Source organism: Elgaria multicarinata, chromosome 15 (assembly GCF_023053635.1).
Source record: "Elgaria multicarinata webbii isolate HBS135686 ecotype San Diego chromosome 15, rElgMul1.1.pri, whole genome shotgun sequence".
Taxonomy (NCBI): Eukaryota; Metazoa; Chordata; class Lepidosauria; order Squamata; family Anguidae; genus Elgaria; species Elgaria multicarinata.
In genome coordinates, this window is record NC_086185.1 from 8,525,330 (window position 1) to 8,536,208 (window position 10,879).

At 44.0% G+C, this 10,879-nt stretch overlaps 1 protein-coding gene across 1 annotated transcript; it reads left to right on the forward strand.

Moving 5' to 3' along the window:
• The first annotated feature begins 1,978 nt into the window (after positions 1-1,978).
• VBP1 (VHL binding protein 1) lies at positions 1,979-9,923 on the forward strand. The gene is made up of 6 exons (XM_063141676.1): positions 1,979-2,093; positions 4,398-4,522; positions 5,065-5,131; positions 5,765-5,863; positions 6,724-6,862; positions 8,857-9,923. The coding sequence occupies exons 1-6, from the start codon at positions 1,998-2,000 to the stop codon at positions 8,925-8,927; spliced, it is 597 nt and encodes a 198-aa protein (XP_062997746.1). The 5' UTR covers positions 1,979-1,997; the 3' UTR covers positions 8,928-9,923.
• The last annotated feature ends 956 nt before the right edge of the window (positions 9,924-10,879 follow it).

Here is a 10,879-nt window from a genome sequence, read left to right on the forward strand (position 1 = left end):
TGCATTTATATCCCACCTTTTTTCCTCCAAGGAACCCAAGGCGGTGTACATAATCCTCCTCCTCTCTACTTCATCCTTACAACAACCCTGTGAGGTGGGTTGGGCTGAGAGTCTGTGACTGGCCCAAAATCACCCAGTGGGTTTCATGGCTGAGGGTATTAGTATTAGTATTAGTATCCCGCCTTTTGCCCAGTACTGGGCCTCAAGATCTCAGATCTCCCAGTTCAACACTAGCCACTACACCACACTGTAGTACCCATCAGTTAGGGTGACCCTATGAAAAGGAGGACAGGGCTCCTGTATCTTTAACAGTTGCATAGAAAAGGGAATTTCTGCAGGTGTCATTTGTATATATGGAGAACCTGGTGAAATTCCCTCTTCATCACAACAGTTAAAGCTGCAGGAGCTATACTAGAGTAACCAGTTTTAAAAGAGGGCAGGGCTCCTGCAGCTTTAACTGTTGTGATGAAGAGGGAATTTCACCAGGTTCTCCATATATATAAATGACACCTGCTGAAATTTCCTTTTCAATACAACTGTTAAAGATACAGGAGCCTGGTCCTCCTTTGCATAGGGTCACCCTATTTAAAGCCTACAATTTGATACAAGGCAAACAACAGAAGCAGGAGAGGGGAAAGTGTGGCAGAGATAAAACAGGAAAGTGATATCGAGCTGATACAATTGCAACTGCTCAGGCTGTTAGTGTAGTGGGTAACATGGGGCCCTCCAAGTGTTGGACCACAGCTCTCACCAGCCTAGCCTGTGGTGAGGGATGGTGGGAGTTGAAGTCCAGTGAAATCTGGAGGGCCACACATGCCCCATCTCTGCAGTAGGACATGAGAACTACGTTTTGAACTTAATTTGACTAGCTACCATAAACCAGACCAACACACACACACCCCTAACCCAGCTGTCTCCAGCTTGGCCCCCTCCAGATGTGTGCTATTGTACCACCAAATGTGTCCCCCAAGCTGATGCCAAAGTCCAAGTGGCTGAGGATGTGTCGGATTAGACTCCCAACACCTGCAAGGCACCAGGAAGGCTGCCTTGGCTCCCACACTACACGCAGATGTTGTAACCTTTCCCCTATGATGCCAGGTTACAACAGCTGGGATTGTGTAGCTTAAAAGGCTGGGGAGGATGGGGTTTGTAGTCCAACAACGTCTGGAGGGGGCCAGGTTGGAGACAGGGCCAGCGCTACCATTAGGCCAACTAGGCAGCTGTCTATGGGCACAGACCTCAGAGGGGCACAGTGCTGACCTTTAAGGGTCACAGTTTTATACGAATTAGCTGTTTTAAGAAAAAAACATAATAAAAGGAAAATATAATAGTTCAGAAACTCTTCTTGAACAGCTGAATCGAAGTTGGCAATTTTGGGGTGTGTGTGCATGTGCGAGTAGCTTGCCTTGCCTAAGGTGCAAAATAGTCTGGCACCGGCCCTGGTTGGAGAAGCAGCTTTAAGCTGCGGCCCCTCCTTTACACAGGAGTAAACCCACTGGATCCCCATGGTCTTGCTTGTGGCCGTTGGAGGCTGGTGGCTCGACTTTTGGTGGGGCTGCGAACCATTCTGGGTTTTAGCCAGAATGAGCCAGAACTGTAAGAGCAGCTATGCCCAAAATGGGCCCAGCCCCTTGGAGAGCTCCTTCAGAGTTCTGGCTGGTTCTGTCTGAAGCCCAGAATGGATTCGCAGCCCCACCGGAATCTGAGCCACCAGCCTCCACTGGCTTCTGAGTGAACAAAGCGCAGCGCGCGCGCGCTCAACCTCACGCCACCACGCATGCGCCAAAGACGCACCTGCCGCTGCTGCTGCTGCAACGGCTCCACCCAATCCCCCGTCGATCCCGGCCCCTCGTAACCAGTGGAGACGCTTGGCCCCGCCCCTGCCCTCCGTCAGGCGACGCGGACGACGCTTCCCCGCGCCGGCCGCCAGTGCGCAGGCGCGCGCGTCGGAGTGTGGAGTGTGCGTGTTCTGGCCTGCTCCTTTTCTCCTCCCCAAGATGGCGGCGGCCACCAGCGGCGAGGCGGTTTGCGGCGACGGCCCGGCCGGGGGCGGCAAGCGGGGGCACCTGGGCATCCCCGAGGCCGTGTTCGTGGTAAACGAGGCAGGGCGGGAGGCCTCGGCCGAACCGGGCGGAGAAGGGGCCGCGGAGGGCGAGGGAAAGGCGGCCGAGAGGAACAGGGCCTGAGGCGGCGGCGGCGGCGAGAATGAAGGGCTCGAGCTGTGGATGCGCGCGCGGAGGGGGGGGGCTGTTGTGGGTGGGAGTGCGCATGCGCTGGATTCCTGACAGCTGGAGGGGCCTATTATTATTATTATCATTATTATTATTATGTTTTATTTTGTTCCTATACCACCCAATAGCCGAAGCTCTCTGGGCGGTTGACAACAATCCCATATATATCATAAATACATAAATATGCAAAATCTGAAACAATTTAGGCAGCTCAAAACAGTTGCAGTAGAAGACCTGTTTCGATGGCTGGCATTAGATGCCCCCATGTTACGCCTGGGGAGTAGAGGACAGTCTTAAGCTGGTGCTGAAAAGACAGCCGTGTTGGCACCGAGCAAGGCCTGAGTGGGGAGCTTATTCCAAAGTCAAGGGGCCACCGCTGAGAAGGCCCTGCCCCTTGAATCCACCTTCTGAACCTTATTCAGAATTGAGGGACAGATGTTGATCATAGTGTCTGGGTATGTTCAGGTTGGGAGAGGTGTTCTGTCAGGTATTGCAGTCCTGAGCCATGTAGGGCTTTATGGGTTAAAACTAACTGCTTGAATCAGATTCGGAAGCACACGGGCCGCCGACACGAGTGGGCCAGAATTGGACTTCTGTGCTCAGGCATCTTATGTAGCCTGCCTTTTTATACAGAGGTAGTGTTTTTGGCTGCCATTTGCCTGTTACATATTATTATAAATTACTCACAAATTATTATTTACTATGTCTTGTTTTCATGTAGGACAATGCTATCAATGGCTACTAGTCAGGATGGCTATATATGATCTCTAGTATTGGAGGCAGTTTGCTGGGGAGCAGGAATGGGAGCGTGCTATTGCACTCGTGTCCTACTTGTGGGTTTCCCAGAGGCAGAGGGTGGCCACTGTGTGAACAGAACACTGGACAAGTGGACCCTTGGTATGATCCAGCAAGCTCTTCTTATGTATTACACTTATAAATTGCCTTTCGTCCAAGAAGCTTAAGGCAGTGTATGTGATTCCTCAGCATTATCGTAACAGCACCTGTGAGGTAGGTAAAAGTGGAGCAATTGCGGTAGTGACTGACTTAAGGTCACCCAATGAGCTTCATAGCAGACCAGAATGGATGAGACCCAATGCGCTGCAATGCTCTCTGTTAGGTGCACATAGTCCTGTCTGTCATGATTTATCTAATTGTAATTAATAGCTGTGCTGAATCAGACTGATGTCCTATTTAAACCATTAACCTGTTGCCATCAGTGGTCCACAAGATGCTTCTGTGAAGTCCACAGTATGTGTGTGGAGATAAGTGTGTGCATTAGGCTCATGTGGCAACCTTCTCATGTGGGGTGGATACTGAAAGGGGAAAAGAATGTAGTTATGTCTACGTTCTCTAGAAACACAATGAACTGGTTCGCACGTAGCAGTGGCAAATGATGGATTGATGAACTCACAATTTTCCATGGCGCTTGCTGGGCGCGTTCCACAGCCATTTGAATATTCAACCCCAGATTGGTTGTTACATGATGTCTGAACCCAGACCCTATAGGCTAATTATGGGTTAAACAACCCAGTTAATCTACAATTAGTGGATTGCTTAACCCATGATTAACGTATAGTGTTTATATTTCGACATCATGTAGCAACCCCTGCTTGGAGACTGGAAATTCAGAAAGGCTGCAGAACACGCCTGGCATGCACTGCGGCAAATCATGGGTTAATTAACCCACCATGATGTGCAAACAGCTGCAATGAACTGATTTTGCAGGAAGGAAGAACACAATGCCAATTTCAGGTTCAGGTGGACCTTTGGGGAAGGCACCTTCAGTAGATCTTCCTCCTCTCCACTGTTGTTGCCAACTGCTGCTACTTGTTACCACCTGTTCACTTGCGAGACAGAGAAGATGCTTCTTCTTCTTACCTCTCCACCACTGTTTGCTAGTTCATTTCCTCGGAGCGAGAGGGAGAAGGTACCTGAGCAAGCAGGTGGAAGTGGTGTGGAAGAGAAGGTGCAAGGGAGACTCAGAGGTGGGCCTTCTGCTGGGGCAGGTAGCTGGTCATACTAGACCTTGACGCCAGCCATGGGAGAAGGCAAAGGAGACAAGGGATTGGCCAACCACCCCTGACTCTTTACAAGGCTGCCTGACACCAGAGCCTTTAGAGTTACTGAAACTTCATGTTTGTGTGTTTTACTTCCTTTTACTTGAAGGAAGATGTAGATTCTTTTATGAAACAGCCGGGGAATGAGACGGCAGACGTAGTGTTGAAGAAGCTGGATGAACAGTATCAGAAATATAAATTTATGGAACTTAACCTTGCCCAGAAGAAAAGAAGGTAGGCGTTTTTTTGTGGTGACATCCACAGTTTAGAATATGACTCCTCAAATTATAAAATTATAAAGGGGCATATATGTGAAAGTATAAGGTATTTGCATCTATATCTGCTTTTTGCTGCGTGTTATTTTACTAATTCTAGGAGTTAAAGTGTTTGTGGGTGAAAAATTAGAAAATGAAACTGGCCATGCTGTTAAGAAGTCTCAGAGGCAGTGATTAGTAGTTGTATGTTTTTATAAAACTAAATTCATGTTTACATTTATCCTTAAAAACGATCCATCCAAAATAACAGATCCTATTTCCATGCACTATTATTACACCTGTATGTGACTTGTATAAGGGTGTTTGCTCCATGCGATACACTCTGATGTCCAAAGTGAGCAAAAGCTAGCCAGTATCTTTCTTGAATAGAAAATAAAATGTGCCCTGGAAATCATATGAATATGTTAGACTGAAGCCCCCCCCCCATTTTTTTTAACAAATATAAAACAGTTTAGTAAGGTGTTGTGGAAGTAATATTTTGCATATGTGCTTTATTCACAGGTTAAAAAATCAAATTCCTGAAATTAAGCAGACTTTAGAAATTTTAAAACACATGCAAAAGAAAAAGGTAAGTTTCTTACTAATTGTACATGGCTCTGCAAAGCTTTCTTCTCACGGGGGCGTGTTGGGGTCATAAGAACTCTGGGATGCCATGCCTAATCTTATTTCACAGAATAAAAGCATTTCTCTGAACTAACAGCTCCAGGGAGAAAAACTCATTTTAATAGTTCTAAGCCAGGGGTGGGGAATCCTATTTCAGCCCAAAAGCCAAATTCAGCTTCAGAGAAGCTCTCCAGGACCATATCCCAGTGGTGAGTAGGGACACAAATTGAAAAGAATTATCCTATTGTAGTTTACAGCTCTTACAGTCAGTAAACGAAACATTAGGGCAGCCAATTTCAACCATTTAGAAAGGGGGAAACATGAAATGATGGCTGATTGGAGGAAAAGGGGAGGCCCAAGGGAATGGGCATCTGGGAAGCCCCCAGAGGGGAGGATTTGGCCCCAGGCCTGAGGTTTCCCACCTCTGCAGTTAGCCATGTATTGTAGACAAGTTCAACGGATAATTATCTTTCATATAACAAATAGGTTTTACTACTAACCTTAAACCTTTTCCTGGTTGTTAAAAAAAATATTAATATTAATTCCTGCATATGCCAGTGCTGTAGCTGTGTTGATTTGTTATCTTCCCTTTCCAAAGGACTCTACAAAGCTGATGGAAACCAGATTTTTATTGGCAGATAACCTCTACTGTAAAGCTTCCGTTCCTCCGACAGATAAAGTTTGTCTCTGGTTGGGTGTAAGTAATTCTTAAGTAAATATACAGAAGTCTAAGATTTTTAAAGCATCAATTCTGATGCTGGATTTGTGCTAGCCTCAAACTTGTTTGGAAGGGCATCATGAGTTTTGAATATTGTGTATTCCATGCTGGAATTCTATGTGGCTTTTGTTCGACTTTGTGAATTTCCTTGGTATGACCTTTTCCATTTGTACTCTAAAGGCAACATTTATCCTTTTCCAATCACTGGAATATTTTGGAATTGTAGGGGTTGGGCCTTGTACATTAGAGTTGGATCCAGATTTATGCTGGGCCAAAACTGCGCTGGAGGAAGTGGGTTTCCCCACATGCTCTGTCCCATAGCAGCCCCTTGAGCCCCCCTGAAAATGCTACATAGAGAACTGAATTGGGTAAACTGTGCTAGGAAGGGGAGGAGGATCCCCCCAAATCAGGCGGTGGGACCTTTTGTGAGCAGCGCTCTTCCTCTCCCTGAACGTCCTTTCCTCTTGTGGAAGGCAGATCCTTGATCCAACCCAGGGTTGTGGAAGGTCTAAATTGGCTGTGATAAGTCTGTTACCCGCCAAAAATGTATTTGTAAAGTATTGTGAGCATGTACATTTTGTGACCAAAGTAAATGAAAAATGCAAGGCAAGACTTTTAATTATAATGTGCTTCACCGTTGCTTTTAAGCTTGGTTTTGTACCTAAGACAGGGTCCTGACCAAGTGAACAAAAGTGTGTTACGCCTTCTAAGGGAAAGACAAAATGAATCCTAAGGTCTTGAAGATGATGGAACTTAACTTGGCTTTATAAACATTCTTTCGTTTTACAACTAAGTTCAAGAAACCATAAAAGTTTGTTCAACTTGCATTTTGTTTTTAGGCCAATGTAATGTTGGAATATGATATTGATGAAGCCCAGGCATTGCTAGAAAAGAATCTCTCCACAGCCACAAGAAACCTTGAGTCTCTAGAGGAAGATTTGGATTTTCTTAGGGATCAATTCACTACTACAGAAGTCAGTATCCTTTTAGGGATTCAACTTTTGATTCAGAATATTATCCCCTGTATTTCTCTCTCTGCTTGTTCGTTTATTTTATTTGCATTAATCTTCTTGTTGAAACAATTAAGGTCAAGGATGAGAAAATACAATAACAGGTTTTAATATTTATTTATATTTCTACCCAGCTTTTCATCCAAGATGGTCTCCCAAAGCAACCTACTACTAAATAGACATAAAGATGATGGTTTGGTTCACACAACATGACAACCTGTACTCAAGGTTCACTATGGATTGTCACTGAACTGTGGGTTTTGTGTTATGTGATCCCAACCATTGATAAACGATGATTTGTTAACCACAAATAATTCACAGTTTGCAAACTATGGGTTCTCTTTGTGGGTTGTTAGCATGGCTGGGGTCATATAACACACCAACCCACAGGTCAACAACAACCCACACTCGGCCTTGAGTTGGGGTGGTTGTGTTGTGTGAACCCAACCATTGGCGCAGTTCAATCGATCATCCAGGCAGCATGGCTTGTTTGAGGCCATGGTTTATTAGAGGGTTGTTTCCCCCTCAAGCAAGCCATGCCACCCAGGTTCGGATAACACAACAAGTCACACCCAGGCAGGTAGGTAATCAGGCAAATTGCACCTGGTGTTCGCTGCGGCTTATAACAAGCCATGGTTGATCATGCAAACCGGGCCACTGTGTAATCAGTGACGTGTGGGTTTATTGTGGTCAATCATTTCTGGCTCCTAGCAGTTGATGACAGTATCAAGGTTCAGGACTCTTCTCCTCTGAATTAGAGAGCAAACGAAGCTGCAAACTGGCAATATTCTGACTAACGCAGGTCATTTTCAGCTCTCCAGGAGAATACATGAAATAGATAGATAACATAACCGTCTTTATATTTTTTATGTAACGTTTCCCCCACAAAGAATTTCTAAAAAGCCTAAAATACATTGGATTCCTCCAGAGATGAGCAACTTGTGGCCCTCCAGAAGTTTTGCCCTACAACACACACCATCCCCAATCATTGGCTATGCTGGCTAGAGCTGATGGGGATTGTAGGCCAAAACATCTGGAGGGCCACAAGTTGCTAACCCCTGGATTGCTCAGTATGGCCCTTGTTAACAAAAGAACACTGCCGTAAGGTGTTTTCTGAACAGGGCCACAGTTTTGTTTGCAGTGGCTTTGTTCTTCCTTGACCTGTATTAATTGCTGCTATCCTTGTGTTGTTCTGCTTGTTGAAAGAATTAGCAGTTTCCTCTAAAAATCAAATGAGGACAGGATAATTTCCAACCATGTCGTCATGAGCTAGTTGTCTGCCATACAGCAAGGAGTTTTTCCCATGTATCTGCAGTCAGAAATCTGAACGCAGAAATCTGGAGAGAAGGGGAGTAAGAAAATGTTCTTACAAGTTGATAAGTGGCTGGGTGGAATGTATTTACCCACAGATAGTTTACCCAAACGAGCGTTGGTTATTATCTCCACATGAGCACATGCCCTGGTTCATAACCAAAAGATGGCGTGCTGGTACTAGCTTTCTGCAGTCATTTCCATGGCTTCAGATAGGATAGTTATGATCACAGAAAAACCTGTCTGTAGTCCCCATGTATGCAGTCAGCTTTCACAAACTTTTTTTTTACATGTTTGTGTGCCTGAGCACACATTAGTCAGGAGAGGATAAATGCCACTTGTTTGTGTGGGGTGGCAATTTCAGATTGTTAGTATTGCTGCAGTTACTGGAAAATAAAAGTCACTAAACTTTGTTCTTAAACTCCAAGTTAATGAAACTGAAGTCCTTATACAGCATTGCATAATGTTGCTTGTCATTTTTTAAAGCATCAACCTTATTATAAATGCACTATGTAAAAGCTGGGTATAAATTCGGCATTTTCTAGTGTTCAGGAATCAGTATGCCCTGTGTAATGCAGACAAAATAATGAATGGGATACAAGCTAATGCTTTCACCTTATTGAACAGTAATTTCCTTAACTACACCTCCAGATATGGCTAGAGTTTATAACTGGGATGTAAAACGAAGAAACAAGGATGACCCTTCTAAAAGCAAAGCATAGTTCTGTCAGTTTTCAATGCAGTCCTGAGTTTCAAAGTATTTTCTTTTTTAAAAAACAACAACAGCCCTTTGGTTCAGCCCACAGCTGACTGAGTTTAATTTAATCATTTCGGTCAGTATCATAAAAACTTAAAATAATGGTGAGCATCTTTATTTATTGGCAAACCCTATTTGTGTCCACGCATGCTTCATGAAATTACGGCTGGTTTGGAAAAGGAGCCACGAGGGATTAGGTATCTGCAGCCGTAACAATCTGTCGTAGGGAAATCCTTCCCAGAGGGTTTGTCTAAAAATGTGAAGTGCATTATTTGGACATTATAGCAGGTCACTAAACTTTTGTAAGGGGTTGTTCATTGTTACGTCCGCTTGATGAGGGAGGTCAACGAAATCCTGGGAAGGATACTAGGCGGGTGCGGTAGCACTACGGAGAATACGGTACAATCTGTATTCATTGCACTCATGACCTCTTTGCCCTTCAAACATTCCCCATTTAATTCTGTTCAGAACTATTACTGTTTTTAGGTATTCATACACACACACACGCACACACATAGGATTGACCTTTGGGTTAAATAATTGAATAAACAATGAAAACTGTATGCAGTCTCACTCCATTCCGTGTTCACATAAATGTGCTGTTTACTCATCCAAGTTTGTAAAATTGGGGGCATCCAGAGGCTAACAGCCTGCGGTATTTGGCCGTCCCTTCTGTCTCGTTCAGATGTCTTAATGCTTGCAAAGACACTTGGTGAAACCTGCATTTAAACATGGATGGTGTATTTGAGCCTAGCTTCAGTTGTTATTGGGTTGAATGTTATTCCCATGTTGCTTATTATGAAGCTTCGCAGAAGTGTTGCCTTGACACCTCCCCTCTTCCTTGAAATCTCACTGCACACCTGATAGTCAAATTAGTGGTGTAGCTGGCAATGCAGGTTTCACTTCAGAACTAAAAGCAAATGCTGTGTTCTAGTTTCATGTAATAAACAATACCTGTAAAGTTTTTTGTACTTTTATTTCATCATATTAAAACAGCGAAACGTAAAAACAGTTACGGCAGAAACCTCTTGTGCCTGTTTCTTTTCAACATGAGGGCACCTAAATTTCTAAAGGATGTGTTCCTAGGATGGCTGAAGGGGTGGTGCTGGAGCAATGAAAGAAGTTTTTAGTTTTAAGTGATAGAAGATGTGGATAATGGCAGGCTTGCAAGTAAATCCCATGGTGGAGATGAAACCGCAAACGCTTTTATCCTTCAGTTTCCGAAGTGTATGTTTTTGCAAGGAGGCAAGTAGGGAAAAATACTTGTAGAAAGCACAAGCGAACATTATAATAAAGCAAAAGGAAGGTTATTCTATCTCGGTTTAGAAACATAAGAAAGCAAAGTTTCTGATTAAGAATAACCTCAACAAGTTAACAATCCCTATAATGCAATTAACATACTTTCATAACTTTCCAATTTTGTCCTTCTTAGACTGTAGAAAAGAATGTTTGTGGTTTAGGCATTTACCTCTTTAAGATGTAGATTTACCCAGTTTAGTATGGAGGATGCAAGGAAAAAGGCACTGACCTGATTCACACCATCCAAATGAGCTACTGTGAGTTATTTAAATTACAAAAATCACCCCCGACACGCACTGTGATTTTAATAAGCCGCCGTGTCTTAGTTTGAGTATGCAAACCTGCCGATTGACTTACTGACAGAGCTTGAGCTGATAGCTTAAATAAAATTCTGTGTGTTCAAACAGTAATATTTATTCTAGATGCTGAGCATGGTCTATAGTTGGGAGCATCACTTGAAATTTCCATATGGACAGCAGATCGCTTAGCCATTTAAGGAGCTTCTAGATTGGGGTGCAAGTCAGCAATGCTTACTAAAAACTTGAAATAGGGAATAAGTATTCCCCTCCCCCATTGTGTTGAGAAGAGGGATCATTCTCCCCTGCCTTCCGTTTCAGC